Below are 19620 nucleotides of genomic sequence, written 5' to 3' on the forward strand. Positions count from 1 at the left end.
ATAATCGTCCATTTCAAGGTTTTCAGTAAACAAGAAAATAACAAAGCTCATTCACTTTTCTCAGTAAAACAAATATCCAGATTAAAAAATATACATATTTTTGCGAGCGAGGCTATTGAATTGAAATACCAAAAATATATTTGAAAAAAAAACTTATTCTTAGTGCAAGAAAAGAATCTATTCCAATGAACACAAAAAGTAGAAAAAGTAAACAATGTAGAAAAGATAAAAAAACAAGAAAGTAAAAAAAAAAAATTACCGCTCGCATGTACTCATTGCTTTGTTTTGCTTCCAACCACGAACCCTTTAAAACAATTTGCAGCAACACCAGCACAGAAGGGGGTGGGTGTGCGGTTGCGTGGGTTGGGGAAGTCATCTGCAGCATGGGAGCCACAAAGAACCAATTTCTCCACCTTCTCCGTCTGGGTTTCTCCTTGCGGGTTGAAATATACATATCCGCATGACAGCACGTGATCCCGCTCATGCCGTCTGCCGATTCTGAGGAGTGGCAACTTCAATCGGTGAGTGTTCATCATTCTCCACTGGGGGCTCCTCAGCAGGGGCCTTCGCATCGCTCTCCTCCCAAGGGAAGAGGAAGAACACTTGCAGGACAAAGCAGATCATACCAATCCCGCCAAAGAAAATGAACGCAATCGACTGGCCCTTGTCCTGGTCACCAGACGGGCCGCCAGAAATCCTTTCCGTCGCAATCGGGTAGCACACGTTGATGACAACATTGAAAATGAACTGCACCATCATTACAAAGGATGAACCCTTCGGACGGAACGAGCGTGGGAACAGATCCTGGGCCAGTACAAAGAAGCATGGGCCAATGCCAAACTCGAATGCAGCAATGAACACGGCAATGCCAGTGATCGCAACACCGTTCTTTGCACGCGTCGATGCCACGCCAGGATACACAGGGACACCACACAGAAACAAACATGCGAGGGATGCCACGAGTGAACACGCGACAAACAGCTGACGCATCGTGAGAAATGAGGCAAGCGGGATCGAGACCAGAGTCGTCACAAAGTTCCACACCATCACCACAGCGTTTCCCACAAGAGGCTCCATCCCAAGCCTGCCCATGATCGTCGGCGCGTAATTCATCACAGCATTGATACCAGTCAACTGCAACGTCCCTGCCACTGCCACACCAATTAACATTGGTCCAATCATCTTCACGTAGCTGTACTCGTTCAGGTCCAGCGCATCTTCACCGGCAACAGTTCCACCAATAAATGTTGTTTTGCTCTCACCCAGGAAGATACCAAGCGCAATCATGAGCAGAGAGAGCAGCGTCGAGAAGGCGCAATAGCCCTGCATACGGCCCTTCATCCTCGTGTTCGTGTCAAAATTGATGCTTTGACCGAGGGCCAATCCCATCAGGGCAGCAAGCATGATGCCGAATGTGATGAACACCTGGAACAGCACACCATCCACCTTGGAGTTCTTCGGGTGTGCGTTCTGGTCAACGTACATCGGGCAGGCGACACACACCAAACCAAGCACAATACCAATGAGCAGACGACCAACGCACAGCACCCAGAACTGATCCGCGGCAGCAGCAGCGTGGTACATCACCGACGCCACGACGCTAACAATGCCAACAACCAGAAATGACACCTTGTGGCCGAACCGTGCAGCGAATCGCCCGGCAAATATAGATCCAATCATGCAGCCCAAAATCATCGCACCAGCAAAGATACCATTATAGGTGGCGCTGTAGCCTGTCGGATTCTTGCAAATATCATCACTGTACACCCAGTTGCACCTCTTGTCGGCAAGGCAAGCGGTCTCAGTATTGTGTACCAACTCACAAGTGAAGTCGCTCCACCCACACACATTACTGGTGGTGTTCCACACGCAATCCGCATTCAGCACAGTATTGCAGGCAGTAGGCGTCTTGTACATAGAGCAGTCTGTCGAGATGAGGTAGAAGTGGGAGTACACAGCAACGAAGCCAATAGTGAAGCCGTTCAGCGTCCCTCCAACCACCTGCACCTGTGCAACCTTCAGATTGTCCAGTGAGAAGAATGCAGGGGCGTCGTCGGATATCGGTGTTGCATTGCTGTGTCTTCTCTCCTCTGTGGGGTACTCATCAGGAGCCGTCGTCATTTTTCCTTGGAGTCGTATCCCTGTGGTGGTTGACTTTTTAGTCTTGCTTGTTTTTACTTTTGTCTGTCGCCGGTACACTCTAAAGATCTACAAACAAAACAAAATACCACCAGTGCTACGGAAACCAATAGAGAACAGTTGCAAAATCAAAGGGGACCAGGTCAGAACACACGAAATGTGAACAAACAAGGGGTCACTTAGTAAAAAGCTCTCAAAACCCCTACCCAAATACAAATCGTAAAAGACTACTTTCGACGTGGAGCAGTGGTAGTCAAAGGGATCACAGATCTTATCTACCACCAAACACATCATGCTAGACATCATAAATCCCTTTTTTTTTCTACAACGTCTTGGCGCCGACAGGAAAAGGGTCACAATCACCACACCATTATCCCAGTAAGATGATGAGTTAGGGCTCACCTACTTTTGCATAACCCAAAAAAAAAAGTATAAACATTGCGAACTCCTACTCACGCAGCAAGTGTTTCAACGTTGCCTTTTCCCAATTATATCCCTGGACAATCTACAAACATAGTAATTGGTCATTTTAACGGTTTTCAGCATCAAACCAAGAAAAAAACAAGAGCTCATTCACTTTTCTACAGTAAAACAAATTTTTTATATCAGATTAATAAAAATATTACCTACTTCCTTTTTGGTAGCGAGGCTATTAAGAATTGAAATACCATATAAATATATTTGAAAAAAACTTATATCTAAGGGTATAAAAAGAATAAGAATCTCATAGGGATATTATAACATAAAATGTACATAAAAGTAAACAATGTAGAAAGGGACAACACAATTGTTCAGAGACACAAAATTTGAAAAAATGACCGCTCCAGCGACTGTACTCATTGCTTTGTTTTGCTTCACCCCAACCACGAGACCCTTTAAAACCATTTGTAGCAACACCAGCACAGAAGGGGCGTAGGGTGACGGTTGCGCACCTGGGGAAGTCATCTGAAAACCATGGGGCCATCAAAGAACCAAATTTCTCCATTTTCTCCGTCTGGGTTTCTCCTTGGAAGAAAAAATATTCTTATATGCGCAATCTTATCCTCCCAAGGGAACAGGAAGAACACTTGCAGGACAAAGCAGATCATACCAATCCCGCCAAAGAAAATGAACGCAATCGACTGGCCCTTGTCCTGGTCACCAGACGGGCCGCCGGAGAGAGCCTCCGTCGCAATCGGGTAGCACACGTTGATGACAACATTGAAAATGAAGTTCACCATCGTCACAAAGGATGAACCCTTCGGACGGAACGAGGGTGGGAACAGATCCTGGGCCAGTACAAAGAAACATGGGCCAATGCCAAACTCGAATGCAGCAATGAACACGGCAATTCCAGTGATCGCAACACCGTTCTTTGAACGCGTCGATGCCACGCCAGGATACACAGGGACACCACACAGAAACAAACATGCAAGGGATGCCACGAGCGAACACGCGACAAACAGCTGACGCATCGTGAGAAATGAGGCAAGCGGGATCGAGACCAGAGTCGTCACAAAGTTCCACACCATCACCACAGCGTTTCCCACAAGAGGCTCCATCCCAAGCCTGCCCATGATCGTCGGCGCGTAAAACATCACAGCATTGATACCAGTCAACTGCAACGTCCCTGCCACTGTCACACCAATTAACATTGGTCCAATCATCTTCACGTAGCCGTACTCGTTGGGGTCCAGAGCATCGGATTCACCGGCACCGCAATTCCACCAATAAATGTTGTTTTGCTCTCACCCAGGAAGATACCAAGCGCAATCATGAGCAGAGAGATTAGCGTCGAGAAGGCGCAGAAGCCCTCCATACGGCCACTTCATCCTCGTGTCCGTGTCAATAATTGATGCTTTGACCGAGGGCCAATCCCATCAGGGCAGCAAGCATGATGCCGAATGTGGTGAAACACCTGGAACAGCACACCATCCACCTTGGAGTTCTTCGGGTGTGCGTTCTGGTCAACGTACATCGGGCAGGCGACACACACCAAACCAAGCACAGTACCAATGAGCAGACGACCAACGCACAGCACCCAGAACTGATCCGCGGCAGCAGCAGCGTGGTACATCACCGACGCCACGACGCTAACAATGCCGATAACAAGAAATGACACCTTGTGGCCGAACCGTGCAATAAATCGCCCGGCAAATATAGATCCAATCAAGGCTCCAACAACCCCCGCACCAGCAAAGATACCATTATAGGTGGCGCTGTAGCCTGTCGGATTCTTGCAAATATCATCACTGTACACCCAGTTGCACCTCTTGTCGGCAAGGCAAGCGGTCTCAGTATTGTGTACCAACCCACACGTGAAGCCCTTCCACCCACACACATTACTGGTGGTGTTCCACACGCAATCCGCATTCAGCACAGTATTGCAGGCAGTAGGCGTCTTGTACATAGAGCAGTCTGTCGAGATGAGGTACAAGCGGGCGTACACGGCAACGAAGCCAATTGAGAAACCACAAAGCGTCCCTCCAACCACCTGCACCTGTGCAACCTTCAGATTCTTCAACGAGAAGAATGCAGGGGCGTCGTCGGATGTTGTGATTGCATCGTCAGGTTGTTTTTCTTCAGTGGGGTACTCATCAGGAGCCGTCTTCATTTTTTCCTTGGAGTCGAATCCCTGTGTGCTTGACTTTTAGTTGTTGTGTTTACACTCTTGCGCAGTTAAGATCTACAAATAAAACAAAATACCACAAGTGTACGGAAAGTAAGAAACATTGCAAACTCAAAGAGTCAACACACGAAATTGAACAAACGTGGGGTCATTAAGAAGCACACATAAGCCCCTACCCAAATACAAAGCGTAAAAAAGACTACTACCGACGTGGAGCAGTGTAGTCAAAGGGATCACAGATCTTATCTACCACCAAACACATCATGCTAGACACATAAATCCCTTGTTTTTTCCTACAACGTCTTGGCGCCGACAGGAAAAGGGTCACAATCACCACACCATTATCGCAAGTGATAGTTAGGGATCGTATAAACAATAAAAAAAATACAGCTACAACTCCTCCTCCGCAGCAAGTGTCAACGTTGCCTTTTCCCAATTATATCCCTCTACAATCTACAAACATAGTAATCGTCCATTTCAAGGTTTTCAGTAAACAAGAAAATAACAAAGCTCATTCACTTTTCTCAGTAAAACAAATATTCAGATTAAAAAATATATATATTTTTGCGAGCGAGGCTATTGAATTGAAATACCAAAAATATATTTGAAAAAAAAACTTATTCTTAGTGCAAGAAAAGAATCTCTTACAATGAACACAAAAAGTAGAAAAAGTAAACAATGTAGAAAGGGTAAAGAAACAAGAAAGTAAAAAAAAAAAATACCGCTCGCATGTACTCATTGCTTTGTTTTGCTTCCAACCACGAACCCTTTAAAACAATTTGCAGCAACACCAGCACAGAAGGGGGTGGGTGTGCGGTTGCGTGGGTTGGGGAAGTCATCTGCAGCATGGGAGCCACAAAGAACCAATTTCTCCACCTTCTCCGTCTGGGTTTCTCCTTGCGGGTTGAAATATACATATCCGCATGACAGCACGTGATCCCGCTCATGCCGTCTGCCGATTCTGAGGAGTGGCAACTTCAATCGGTGAGTGTTCATCATTCTCCACTGGGGGCTCCTCAGCAGGGGCCTTCGCATCGCTCTCCTCCCAAGGGAAGAGGAAGAACACTTGCAGGACAAAGCAGATCATACCAATCCCGCCAAAGAAAATGAACGCAATCGACTGGCCCTTGTCCTGGTCACCAGACGGGCCGCCAGAAATCCTTTCCGTCGCAATCGGGAAGAATACGCTGATGGTAATGTTGAAAATGAACTGCACCATCATTACAAAGGATGAACCCTTCGGACGGAACGAGGGTGGGAACAGATCCTGGGCCAGTACAAAGAAGCATGGGCCAATGCCAAACTCGAATGCAGCAATGAACACGGCAATTCCAGTGATCGCAACACCGTTCTTTGCACGCGTCGATGCCACGCCAGGATACACAGGGACACCACACAGAAACAAACATGCAAGGGATGCCACGAGCGAAGACGCGACAAACAGCTGACGCATCGTGAGAAATGAGGCAAGCGGGATCGAGACCAGAGTCGTCACAAAGTTCCACACCATCACCACAGCGTTTCCCACAAGAGGCTCCATCCCAAGCCTGCCCATGATCGTCGGCGCGTAAAACATCACAGCATTGATACCAGTCAACTGTGACGTCCCTGCCACTGTCACACCAATTAACATTGGTCCAATCATCTTCACGTAGCCGTACTCTTTGGGGTCCAAAACACGTTCACCGGCACGAATTCCACCAATAAATGTTGTTTTGCTCTCACCCAGGAAGATACCAAGCGCAATCATGAGCAGAGAGATTAGCGTCAAGAAGGCGCAGAAGCCCTCCATACGGCCCTTCATCCTCGTGTTCGTGTCGAAATTAATGCTTTGACCGAGGGCCAATCCCATCAGGGCAGCAAGCATGATGCCGAATGTGGTGAACACCTGGAACAGCACACCATCCACCTTGGAGTTCTTCGGGTGTGCGTTCTGGTCAACGTACATCGGGCAGGCGACACACACCAAACCAAGCACAGTACCAATGAGCAGACGACCAACGCACAGCACCCAGAACTGATCCGCGGCAGCAGCAGCGTGGTACATCACCGACGCCACGACGCCAACAATGCCAACAACCAGAAATGACACCTTGTGGCCGAACCGTGCAATAAATCGCCCGGCAAATATAGATCCAATCATGGCGCCCACAATCATCGCACCAGCAAAGATACCGCTGTAGGCCGAGCTGTAACCAACAGGGTTCGTGCACTTTTCGTCACTGTACACCCAGTTGCACCTCTTGTCGGCAAGGCAAGCGGTCTCAGTATTGTGTACCAACTCACAAGTGAAGTCGCTCCACCCACACACATTACTGGTGGTGTTCCACACGCAATCCGCATTCAGCACAGTATTGCAGGCAGTAGGCGTCTTGTACATAGAGCAGTCTGTCGAGATGAGGTACAAGCGGGCGTACACGGCAACGAAGCCAATTGAGAAACCACAAAGCGTCCCTCCAACCACCTGCACCTGTGCAACCTTCAGATTCTTCAACGAGAAGAATGCAGGGGCGTCGTCGGATGTTGTGATTGCATCGTCAGGTTGTTTTTCTTCAGTGGGGTACTCATCAGGAGCCGTCTTCATTTTTTCCTTGGAGTCGAATCCCTGTGTGCTTGACTTTTAGTTGTTGTGTTTACACTCTTGCGCAGTTAAGATCTACAAATAAAACAAAATACCACAAGTGTAAGGGATGGGGAAAATAATGCAATGAAGAATGAAAGATTGAAAAAAGTGAGACAGACGTAAGGTAACGGCATCTTTCAGAATATTCTAAAAGAAAAAAAAAAGCACATTACTTTTGTTTTCTCTACTGAAAATAGTAATTACTGTCGATGATAAACGATATTTTTTATGTATTTGTTTGTTTGCTCTCTTGTTGTGTGTTCATAGGCTATTGTGCTTTGGAACTGCTTCTGAGTTATGGCTGTAGTTTTTTAAAATAATGCGTGTTTGCTGCGGTTGCCAATTGATATTGTCGTGTGTAACGACTGACAATTGAAACTAAGTTTGAATATTAAACAATGTATACCTGAAGTGTCTGTTTATCTAAATTTTGGTTGGAATGCCTTTAAAGGGAAAAAATAAAAAAAGAAGGTTTAATTTTGTTTTTGTTTTTTATTTTGAGAGAGAATTCAAAATGAAACAGTTGTAGTTGAGGAAGTACAACACAGGAATTTACCAGAATTAAGTTATAGAAAAAGTAAACTTAATAAAATGATAAAGGAAATGTTTGTGTATCCACTTTAAGAGAGAATCACCTGGTGTATTAATTTGCGAGTTGACCAAGTAGCACTTCGAGAGACTTTGTACGCTCGCCAAAATCCCTGATAGCAACGCAAGAACACTTGAAGGTCTTTACACTTCCGTCGCCTTTTGTCTTCTGAAGACCGGCCCATTCTGCAAGCTCGTCGCGCGATTCCACCTCCACAAAGTCAATGTTCCCCTGTGTGGCCAGTGCCTTGATGAGCTTCTTATACTCCTCGTCCTCGCAGTCAGCTGCCAGAAGGCACATGTGCGCTGTGCGGCGGTAGAGAGCGCGGGCAACCTCGGAGAGACCACGGACAAGTCCGTTTACCTCCAGTGACTTGCGCACGACGATGCGAATGGCGTCCTTAAGGGTTTCAGGTTCTGCATCCACCACCCTGACGAGAGGGGTTTCTTCCACCTGCTTCTCAATCTGGATCTCGTCTGCCATCTGATGTGTGACTGTGTGTGTGGGTTCTCTTACTTTGTGGGTATCACTAACATAACGCGAATGGTGGCATGATAAAATGCATGGAGTGTGAGTGTAAGGAGAGGGAAGAGTGGTATTAAAGAACAGTTCAAGTTTTGTGTCACGATTACAGAAGATAAAGAAAATAAGGTAAATTAGAAGAGCAGAACCAAAAAAAAAAAAAAAGAAAAACCGAATAAAATTTCTTGTAGTTCCCCAAGTAAGAAGGCTTTATGAAAACTGGGTACCCGTAATATTTTTTGTAAAATACCGTACCAAAGGAATGCAGCGCATCCTTCTTTCACCTGTGTTTCTTCACACAGCTTTTTTTTTTTTTTTTTTTTTAATCCTTGCGCTTCTTTCTTTTTTTTTCTTTCTCTTCTGGGGGTGGGGGGGGTCTCTCACTGTTTCCTAGTTCTACATTCTTTTTTTTTTTTGAATCCCTCTTCTCTTGAGAGCAACCCCAACTACTTTACCAAAAGGGACACCAACCGGAGTACTGAACACACAAGTTTTCAGTTGAAGTGGCTTCCTCAATTAGTCTCGAAACCTGCTCCTCCACTGTGAAACCCTCATCGTCACGACTTTGTCGAACTTGAGGAAAGTCGAACCCCTCAAGTTTTTCCTTTATGCGATTCACAACACTTTTGGCCTTTCGAGTCTGCTGGAGCGCGGCTTCACCTCCTTGACTATCCTCACGTGGGGCACCCACCCAACGCTGCACGGATCGTCGAGTTGCATGAAGGCTCCCCACATTGTAATCCTCATGAGGTGTTTGTAGTGCTCCTCCCACTGAGTTCGACCCCGCAGATGCGTGATACACACTTCCGCTTTCACCACTGTGAGCCTCATCACACCACCAGGAGACAAGCGGATCGTGAACGAACGCCTCCAATAGTGCCAATAAACTACTTCCCTCTTCACGTAAAACGCTCATCACTTTAATACATTCATGGCGAAAAAGACCTTCTATACCCCCCATCTCCATGGCCCTAACAAGCATCCGTGTAAGGCGGAAGGGCACCTTTTCCGGGAAGTCGCTTCTATTCTGTGCAACTTCAAAGCAGTCACCAAAGTCAATATGAACCACCCTACCACTGAATGCGTGAATCATAAGGTTTGATGGGTGACGATCACCTAGTCCTAAAATATGACCTACCATTGACATGGTAGCTAGAGAACAAACATACGTTGTTCGTCTTTCAAGCCATGTCTCTGCACTAGGGGCTTTCATCCAGAAGGAACGAACAAGATCTTCACCCTCAGTATTTTCTAATGCAAACTCAAAGGGTTCTACATGTTGAATAACAGTAAGATGATGCAAATCATCACACATACTTCGCATAAGGTTAAGCTCTGTACTCAGATATTTGGAGTGAACCCGGTACTCTTTGATAATCTGGTGCAAAGTGTCACAATGATCTACCCATCCTACAAGCCCAGCATTGTTACTGAGTGGTGTAACGGCATAGTTTTGAATAAAACATTCATAACGTTTTGTCACCGAGTGTTTCTCCAGAATAGTATTAGCAAACCCTAATAGCTGCATCACTCGTTCATCCAAGCGAAGATCTTCATGACCCTTTAATAAAAACTTATAGAGCACCCCATCTGAACCGTTAATAAAGATACGTCTTGGACGCTGTTTTGAATTCATTACTTTTAATACGCTTTGAAAAGAAGCGATTCCCGGATAGTTCCCATTTTCCTTGTATTGTCCAGGTACAACTAGCGATAAATTTTTCCCATTCTGTAATAATCGTGGGCTTACTAATTGTAAGGCTAGTGATGTCATGCCTTTTATTTGTTCCCCCATCCTCTTGGCTCCTGTCCGGAACCTATCCCATGCCTCTCCCATATAACTTTCACGCCCTAATGATGTAGCTTTTTCAACATAATCAAAAGCTTCTCTTAGAATTCCTCCAAATTCAGTTGAAAAGTGGGATTCTGCCATAGTCTCAGGAGTTTCTAGTTGTTCCAGTAATGGTCTTAATGAAAGAAGAACATCATGTGCATTTTTTTCTTTTTCCCATTGATGCCATGCCCTCTCTAGTTCATCTATCCACAACTCTGACCATAATACAGCACATCGTACGAGTTCTCTACAAGCAAGGGCAGCGTCATTTACCATTGCTTTACCATTATGATGAAATTCTGCTATTCGTGCAAGTACACGCTGAGCTCCTCTTTGTCGCTCAACATTCTCACCAGAACTCTTTCCTTGATGACTTGTATTGGCAACATTCAAACTGTAGAGAATAGCCTGTGGATGAGTTTTTGCTATAATAACTAAAAGACTATAGACAGATTCCGCTACAGCTGCATCACGAGAGTAGATACGAGCAATAATTTGAGGTATTACCTTAAGCCATACTGTTGGGCTAACTTTATGAATTCCAGTATTGAGAGCAGAACTTCCTTGTACAGTCGATTGTGAACCATAAGCAAACCAAAGTGAGAGAAATCCGAGAGCGTCTTCTAATTCCTGAGAGAGAAATACACTGCGAAGGTATCCATCAATAGCACATCTAATGTTCTCCTCAATATTAGGGTTAGATTTTCCAGGGATTACCTTCATAGCAGCCTCATGATGCAAACGAGCCCAAGTATGCCAAATCGCTCCATTTTTGTTATCTAACTCTGTAGCACAATGTAAGTGACGTAGAATATTTTGCAATGATTTCGTTGAATATTGAGTTTTCTTGCGATGAGCTAACCACTCTGCTAATTTGGCATGACATACAGCCAAATCTTCTCGTTCACGATTCACAAGTTGCATATTTGTTTGTTCAATTTTCTCAACATACTGTTCCAACATCTCAATAGCCCGCTCTTTTTGATTGGTCTCATAGAGATGCTGAAAAGCTCCTAAAGCAATTGCAGGTTGTGGAATATTATTTTCAATCGCAGATTCAATAGACTGATTCCCCAAAAGTTCACATAAAACTTCATCTGAAACACGCTCCCTACCATTTGCTCGACTAAGGTTAACAAAACGAAGCCACATATCTAACTCCTGTGAGGGTGGAATCATTAATGTATGATCAGCTAAAGTACCGGGCCATCCGTCGTACGCCATTGTCTTAAGTCGCTTTTCCCACAACTCCTTCCAGTGACTAACACTTTTAGGATCACGTGCGGCCATTGCCAGCTCTTCTAATTCACTAAGTTGTTGTATACCAATAAAAAGACCATAGGCTCGATCGTAACTTTCAGCCACAAGGGCAGAAAATGCAGAATCCAAACGTCTACGGCATAATTTAATAAGTCTATCTGCTTCACGAAAATCTCTCTTCCTCGTTGCAAGAACTGCCTTGTAGAAAACAGCAGTTGTTCCAATGTAACCTTCTTCAGTCATGAAACTAGTAATTTGTTCCATATCATCCCAACGTCTCATGAGCCATGCGGCATGAGCACCCATAGGAGCTAATTCTACAACTTCTTTTTTGCTTACTCGTGAAATAAATATTTTCCACATATCAAGTACTTGCGGGTAACTTCCCAGAGCATCTAGTGCTTTCATTAATCCTACCATATTTGAAACTTCATTTGGTTCTTGTCGAAGACGTCTTTCATATGCCATACGACTTTGTGACCACCATTGTAGTTTATCAAAGAGCTGAGCATCCATCATTTGAGAAAGTTCTGTTACCTTTTCTCCTGTAAGCGTTGAAAAATTTTGTTGAATGAATTTTAACACTCCATTAGCACTTTCTCTTTGCCCTAGAAGACTACATAAATAAATACTTTTTTCACAGAGATGTAAAAGACTTTTTTGCTTCTCAATAGGAAGAGGTTCAGGAATTCCACGAAGTACACTACGCTCATAGGCTCTAATCGTTTCAAAAAATTCAATCTCCACGTAATGAAGAGCCTTTGAGTACAAATTACATTTTTCACTACTTTCCATTAAGGTTGAAAGGTCAAAAAGCCCCAAATTAGGAGAACTTATTCCACCTTCTTTACCATGAGCACTAAGACGAATTTCAAGACGTTCCATGTACTCTGATAAGTTTAAAAGTTCCTGTAACACTTCAGACGGTACCCGTGGTCCACGTAGTACTTTACTTAGCATACCAACTACCTCACGTCTGATATTCTCATTCATTTTAGCATAACAAGTAGCAAATGCGGAGTGTAACATTTGTCGTGCAAAAGGTTCGTGTAACTCGGCTAGAGCTAATGCACAGCGGTGTGAAGGTGAGGGACTTGATCGCAGTAAACTGACTGCAAGTCGTAGTAACCAGTGATTCCAATCTTCTTCATTTGATCCATCCAATTTTGGTAGAGTGATACGAAAATAAACAAACGAATCAGAGGAATTAAAAGAACTATCTCCATCAAACCCTGTAGCATTATTCTCAAGATGAGAAACAGAAGAACGTATGGCGCTAGTGTCACTCTGATATCCACATACCTCTGAAAGTTTCTTCATGTTTATCATTTCCCGTATGACACTACAGAACTCCTTATACCTATCACCCATTTCTCCATAGTAACTAGCAACTACAGGAAAGACCATTGGTGTGTAAATTTCAAATTTTTTACCCAAATTTTGTGCAATAGCGCAAAGAGCTGTTAAAGCAATATCACCAAGAGAATTTTCATTTTCTGACCGAATACCATCTTTTTCTTTTAATACACGACAAAGACAGTGAATACAGCGAGAGGCATGAAAATTAAGGTTAGAAAGTTGTTTTGCGAAGCTTATAAGTGTAGACATTGCATCTTTACGAGAAATAACTGAAAATGAGGCGTTCACTATAACATTACATACTACTGGTAAAACATTGTGTAAGTGGTCTTCCAGAAGTGATCCCATCGCGGCAAAAAAGTCAAAAACTTTTTCACTTGTTGCTTGCGGACTCTCTTCTACAACATTTACAATAGGCACAAGAAGATATGATAAGTATGGTCCAAATTCTTCTCGAATAGATCGTCTAATTTGTTTTAGTAAAGCAAGTACTTCGGTAAGAACAGATATATCAGAGATCGATATAAAAGTTGCAACCGTTGAAGTGAGTTCATCAAGATGCGGTCTTACATAGTCTTTCATATGTAAAACAAGTGAAGTTAGTAGCTTTAAAATTTCCTCCCGTTTTCGTACTTGTATTCGTAATTGTTTTAATATAGATGAAATAATACTAGCGTAGCTTGGAACAAGACAATTAGATGAGACTTCCTTTAATGAAAGAATGTTTACAATAACCCGTACTGCACGTACGCTCTGATCCTCTGTTAAAGAAGGTAAAGAAAGAATATGCAGTACGTTATTTACGACTGTCTGAGCAATTGAATCCTCACCACGAAAACCAAAAAAAGGCATCACTTCTTTGCCAATATCACTTACTCGTGATTTACGATGAATCTCTCTCACTCGAATAGGATCGACGGCACCAATAATTCCCATAAGTTGAAGAACATCATTTCGAACAGGCCATGCTTCTTTAAAACCACCATGAAGAGCCTGAAGAAGTACAGAAAGAAGTTCTGGATGATTTTCAAAAACGTTAACATCTCTAGTGGCTCGAACAATATCACCAAGAGTTCTTAAGGCTTCTCGTTTTTTTGATAAATGTGATGAATCTAAAATGTGTTGTACAACAGTTGGACGTATACTAGCGGCCACACGAATATCATCACCTTCTGCATATCGAACAAGTTTTCCAACACATGAGAGAAGAGCCGTTAACACGGCAGGTTGTTGTGATGATTCACGTAGTCGCACAACACAACTTTTTAGCAGAGATGATACATATGGTTTACCCAATCCAGGGGCAGATTCTATGATAGCGCCTAAAATAGAAAAAGCCTGTTCTTGTTTCTTAGGATGTTCAAAAAATTGTATCTCTGTAACACACTGTACCATTATTTTTCTCATCGTAGGATAAACATGGGCAGGATTCCTACGAGAAACACGACCTAAAAGTCGTACTACTGCTAGTCGGTTCTGATGTTTATCATATAAAGCTGGAAAGAAAGAACTAACAACTTCTTGAAGAGCTAATGTGTGATCCAATTCCTCTGTGAAGCTTTCTAATGTATGTAAACGTATATCACTTTCTGGATCTGAAACTGCCGCATTTACAAGTTCCTTTATCACAGTATTAATAAGCCGTGTATGATCACGACCATGGTGAAGAACCACTCCTTCCTGTGTCCACTTACACGGTGATTGTGGACCCATACATCCAGAAAGAACAAGTTTAAAGCAAAGATTTATTGCAGCACGACGTAATTCCTCATGTGGAAACGAGACATAGCGAATAACTGCATCGCAAAGAAAAGGCAAAGTAGAATATCCCCTAAAATCCAAAGTACTCAAAGCTCTTAAACTTTGTAAAGGAGGTCCCGCCTCAGCATCATACTCACTTATACCAGAGGAAAGACGACGATAAGTGTTAAGTAACTGCGCCTTGGTTGACTCTAACATTTTTGAAAGGCATGTAGATCGTAATTCTGGAAAAGCTGCACATATTCGTGCAATATCTTTTGCAAAATCAACTGTAGGTAGACCAGAGAAAAGAGACGCTAAAATTTGTCGAAGATAGGGTCGTACGGCGGCAGGATTAACTTCTGCAAAGGTTGCAAAACATGTTATAGCCTCTAAACAACGATCACCTTTATTATTTCTAACAAGTCCTTCTTCAATATAAGACATCATACGATCTACAAAAATTTTAACTTGATCTTTTAATATAGATGCAAGTTTTCCAACTGCTAAAAACATCATAGCTTTCTCCTCATGACTTGATGTTACACGAAATACTAAAGATGCAGTTGCTAATACCTCCCGAACAGAACGTTCTTTAAAAGTAGTAGGATCATATGATGCAAGTAGAATAAGGGAATCCATAAGTTCTCTTCTAATATCAGGAGGAGTACTTGGTTTTGATACATTAACATTCACAAATTTCCAAATTTCATTTACACAATGTAAAGAAGAATGGGAAAGGGATACTCTGGTACCATATGATGTCGATTCCTTGGTAATAGAAGAAAGTACAGCATTAAAACACTTTATTCCACCATGCTGACCTTCCCTTGTTTTAGAGTCTAATACTCGTAGAGAATCTTTTAAGAAAATCTCTTGCCATTTCTTAATATTATTTGTATCTCCAGATGTATTCATTACAGCAAGAGTATGCTGTAAAGCGTCTGCTGCTTTTTCACGCACACTTTCTGATGAATCATGCAATATTATATGAAGTCTCTCAATAACAACATCATAATGTGTTGCAAAGGTTGATGGTGTGTGTATTAAAAGTTGATGAAGAAATAAGCAGGAGGAAACTTTATCCGTCATATTTTTTCCTTCCATAAGGTCGCTAATACAACTTCTAAGACGCAAATCAGCTGTTCTCTCTGCGAAACTACCACTGCTCTTAAGAAGAAGACCCCATACTTGCGCTGCCTTTTCAGACACCGTAGGATCGTTTGCTTTTACCGAATTTTCCAACAACTCCAGGAAAAAATGAGTTGATCCATTAGCCGCCATGTATTCAACATCTAGTAAGGCCTTGGCACATAAAATTCCTGCGAGTTGTGTACTAGGTTTGCTAAATAAATCCTTTACTTGGGAGTTAATCCAGTTAGGAACACCTGCATTAGATACCCGAAAGTGATTACCCCCACCGCCCCGAAAGAAATTATAGCCCTCGTCTTCAATGATATACTTCAATTTTAATATAACAGACTGAAGCGTGGCCGCTGTGCTCGAGTGCAGCTCGCCGAAAATAGGCTGCAACTGGCCAATCAATGGATGAACACAGTTTTCCATCTTTCTCGCCCTGTCCCAAAGGCAATAAAGTACATCAGAAAGAAAAAGAATACAACAAGAAAAAAAATACACATATGTATATTTCATTAAAACTGTAAATGCAGTAAACCACAAGAATCATTGACGAAAGATAGTCTGTATAAATATGTATCCATACATGTAGACACAGATAGAGATTCGCTCACTCAATCAGAATTGTTGGAGCTCACTATCATTTTTTGTTTTTAATATCCCTTTCGTTTCTTCTCCTCTTTCTTTATTTACACACACGCACACAGACGTAGACAATCACAATCACACACACACACACGCAAACACCCCTCTTCACAGTCTTGCAAAGTGCCGAAAACATACTATGCGAAGACAGCATCGCAGAGGAAACAAATATAACACAAAGAAGTCTAGAGAGAAACCGCAAGAGAAGATTCACCAGTGCCATGGTGGCTTTTTTTTCCTTTCCTTTTCGTATTTTATTTACTAATTCATAGTTCCTTTTGGCTGATATCTTCCTTTTGCTCATATTTCTGTCCATATGTTCTCCAGCATCTCCATCATACTCACCGTTTTCAACAGCTGATCGGTTTAGAGGCCTACATACCGTTTCCTAGTCATGAGAAGAATGAGTCAACACACATTGTTCCAACAACCACTATCCCATTTCTGAGGCTAGCAGAAGCAAGATCCAGTAACGCTTTCAACCGTATTATATTATATTATATATACGGTTTAATGACGTTTAGTGAGGCCACTTGAATTTCCACAGTCCACTATAGACCCAGTCAAACACATACATACCACACATAAATACACTTCCTTTTTTCTCTCTTGTAATATTTTTAAACTCCAGCCTAAGGACACAAGTAATGTGTGACTATCAATGGCTTGAGAGGTGCTCCAAGGTGAAGAACCGGGTACTTGAATTAACTCGTTATCTTAGGTACATTAGTTACCTTAAATTTACCTTCAGGTTTTCCGTTTTTCTCTTTACCTCTCCCTTATTCTCGTTGTTGTTTTGTTTTTCCTTTTTTAAGCCTTGAGTTGCCCTTCCCACACACCACCCCATTCACCCATAGCCATCCCCATCATCCCTTCTCTTCAATTTCAGAAAAACCTATCACACCTAATATGTGCCCAAGAACATCTGCTTTTTTTTCTCTCTTTTCTGCCTTTAATTAACCTTCCTTCGACTAATCCCCATTCGGCTGTTCATGTTGTGGTTCGTGGTGTTCTCATGTTCCTTGACACAAGCACAAACACAAACACACACACCAAACTAATTTCAGATTTATTAATTTCCCACCTTTTTCTCCATTATATCATTTTGCTTCGCTGCGCAATTATATATATATATATATATATATGATTATATATAATGTTTTACTTCTACAACAAATTTGCTGCCGTCGTTTTTCCATTTAACACACCATTAGGCTGAGGTGCCTTTTTCGCCGCCGCGAGACGCGCTGCTTGAGTTTCATTCCAGAAAGCATAAACAGCAAGTGAACCGCAGAGTGAACCACAAATGTATTGTAACGTCTTATTCGGATTGTAACATGGGATCCACTGATAGTATACCACCATATCGCAGATGTAGCGAGTTAGTGAAATAATCACCGCCTTAAGAAACATAGAACGCTCCTGTTGGGTTTGTTTCTTCCATTGGGGTGAAGATAACGTAGATTTAAGGCGTAAAAGTTCATTCACAAAGCCACAGGTCAAAGAGAGTGATTTAAAAAACCAATAGCCGAGGCTTATTCGGGTTCGATTCCAATGGCGCATAAAAATCATTTGGTAGTAGTTAAGATCTCCAAATACTTGTTCCAGTGAACGGAAGAAGTGCATTCCTCCAAGACACAAGCAAGGCAAAATAGGACCCTCTCTACGTTTAAGTACATCAACTGCGCTTTTAAATGACATGATATACCGAAAATGATTGGCCAACATACGGCAGTTAATAATTGCATACGCAAACTGAGCATAGTTCTGACGCGTCTCCTCGCAGCTGCTGTGGATTGAGACTAAACGAACAATACCCAACATGGCCTTTAATACCATATCAACTCCAGCCCCCTTCTTAACATAGGCATCTAGTGATTCACAAAACGGAACAACGCCATCTACAATTTCCATCTTTTTTTTTTTTCTCTACTCCTTTTCTTTTTAAAACGTCGTCCTTGTGATACTCCAAATGATTTAAGGGATAGCAGCAACAACAGCAATAATAATAATAATAATAATAATAATAATAATAATAATAATAATAATAATAATAATAATAATAATAATAATAATAAACAATACAACACATGGAAATACTTTTTGAAAAACAAATAATAAAAAACAGTTTAAAGTCTTTATATATATATATATATATATATATAGCGAGACAGCGAGAAGAAAGGCTCAAAAGCAACAGAAGAAAAAACAAAAAAACCACTACAATTCAGAACCAGAAAACACATGATTTCCATAGATCATTGCGTAACTCCTTCCTTTTCCTCCTCCCCCAAAATTTCTTTATTTGCTTCTTTTTCATCTGCTTTAAAGAGATGAACTTGGCCTGCTCTCATCTCCTCCTCGGCGTGGTGTTCCTTATCAGAGAGTGGTGTCATAATAACACTATGAATCTCATGGGTGGCTTGAGTTGTTGCTGAGTTAGCGGCAGTAACTCCAAATCTATAAGTGCCAGTAAGTGGGGGTGAGGGAACGGAAGCGCAGAACACCGTCCGTGCAAAATCTGACGGTTCCGGTTCATCATTTCCGTGATATACGTACAACACATCCATAGTATTGCCATTATAAAGAATGGTAATCGTGAGGTGAAGTTCACCCAACGCCGGAATAAGACAATGCCCGCGACGTTGCTGTTCAATCGATTGGGTATCGAATGAAATACTCCCATTGTTTGCGAGGAGAGAGATTTCGTCAGAGTGCGACAACAACACACCAATACCAAAAAAACGTTGGGCAAACCCATATAATCGAGTATCCGCATTGCTAGAAAAATTTGCTGCAGTGGTATACCAAATACCCATACCACCTTCTTTCAGAGTAGCTAGAGTGGGAGAATTCCGTTTCCGCATTTGCAAAGTAACATTCAGTTCAAAAGCCTCCATATGGTTGGAATGACGATTCCATAGGTAACCTTTAGCATCCGGTGCACTTTCCGTCAGTCGAACATAGTTATCCGTTACGACAGTGTTTAGCCCAAAGGTCCAAAACCGCATTCCACTTTCCCAGTAATTCTGTAATATGGGAGGAAATACGGAATGCATTTGTATATGATCCGCACCAATTACTATGTGTGCCGCTAGCAATAGTAGTAAGAAAAAAACATAAAAAACCAGCCCATTCATCGGTTTAAAGTTCTTCAAGAAGGA

At 42.5% G+C, this 19620-nt stretch overlaps 8 protein-coding genes across 8 annotated transcripts; all 8 read right to left on the bottom strand.

The window, feature by feature from the left end:
- Window positions 1–480: 480 nt before the first annotated feature.
- LSM04_003702 (Major facilitator) lies at window positions 481–2121 on the bottom strand (the record flags this gene model as incomplete). The annotated part of the gene is made up of 1 exon (XM_067334076.1): window positions 481–2121. The coding sequence occupies one exon, from the start codon at window positions 2119–2121 to the stop codon at window positions 481–483; it is 1641 nt and encodes a 546-aa protein (XP_067186305.1).
- Window positions 2122–3080: 959 nt separating this feature from the next.
- On the bottom strand, window positions 3081–3785 carry LSM04_005716 (Major facilitator; the record flags this gene model as incomplete). Its single annotated transcript, XM_067334078.1, has 1 exon — window positions 3081–3785. One exon carries the CDS (start codon window positions 3783–3785, stop codon window positions 3081–3083), a length of 705 nt encoding a protein of 234 aa, XP_067186382.1.
- A 161-nt stretch (window positions 3786–3946) lies between these two features.
- LSM04_002528 (Major facilitator) lies at window positions 3947–4732 on the bottom strand (the record flags this gene model as incomplete). The annotated part of the gene is made up of 1 exon (XM_067334079.1): window positions 3947–4732. One exon carries the CDS (start codon window positions 4730–4732, stop codon window positions 3947–3949), a length of 786 nt encoding a protein of 261 aa, XP_067186260.1.
- Window positions 4733–5690: 958 nt separating this feature from the next.
- Window positions 5691–7331, bottom strand: LSM04_003952 (Major facilitator; the record flags this gene model as incomplete). The annotated part of the gene is made up of 1 exon (XM_067334080.1): window positions 5691–7331. One exon carries the CDS (start codon window positions 7329–7331, stop codon window positions 5691–5693), a length of 1641 nt encoding a protein of 546 aa, XP_067186318.1.
- A 682-nt stretch (window positions 7332–8013) lies between these two features.
- Window positions 8014–8442, bottom strand: LSM04_009138 (Ribosomal protein L7Ae/L30e/S12e/Gadd45; the record flags this gene model as incomplete). Its single annotated transcript, XM_067334081.1, has 1 exon — window positions 8014–8442. The coding sequence occupies one exon, from the start codon at window positions 8440–8442 to the stop codon at window positions 8014–8016; it is 429 nt and encodes a 142-aa protein (XP_067186490.1).
- Window positions 8443–8932: 490 nt separating this feature from the next.
- Window positions 8933–16240, bottom strand: LSM04_000408 (Phosphatidylinositol 3-/4-kinase; the record flags this gene model as incomplete). The annotated part of the gene is made up of 1 exon (XM_067334082.1): window positions 8933–16240. One exon carries the CDS (start codon window positions 16238–16240, stop codon window positions 8933–8935), a length of 7308 nt encoding a protein of 2435 aa, XP_067186199.1.
- Window positions 16241–17623: 1383 nt separating this feature from the next.
- LSM04_004429 (uncharacterized protein) lies at window positions 17624–18370 on the bottom strand (the record flags this gene model as incomplete). The annotated part of the gene is made up of 1 exon (XM_067334083.1): window positions 17624–18370. The coding sequence occupies one exon, from the start codon at window positions 18368–18370 to the stop codon at window positions 17624–17626; it is 747 nt and encodes a 248-aa protein (XP_067186336.1).
- A 344-nt stretch (window positions 18371–18714) lies between these two features.
- Window positions 18715–19596, bottom strand: LSM04_009675 (Legume-like lectin; the record flags this gene model as incomplete). Its single annotated transcript, XM_067334084.1, has 1 exon — window positions 18715–19596. The coding sequence occupies one exon, from the start codon at window positions 19594–19596 to the stop codon at window positions 18715–18717; it is 882 nt and encodes a 293-aa protein (XP_067186517.1).
- Window positions 19597–19620: the final 24 nt, after the last annotated feature.

This window comes from Trypanosoma melophagium (genome assembly GCF_022059095.1).
Source record: "Trypanosoma melophagium isolate St. Kilda chromosome Unknown ctg7segment1, whole genome shotgun sequence".
Taxonomy (NCBI): domain Eukaryota; phylum Euglenozoa; class Kinetoplastea; order Trypanosomatida; family Trypanosomatidae; genus Trypanosoma; species Trypanosoma melophagium.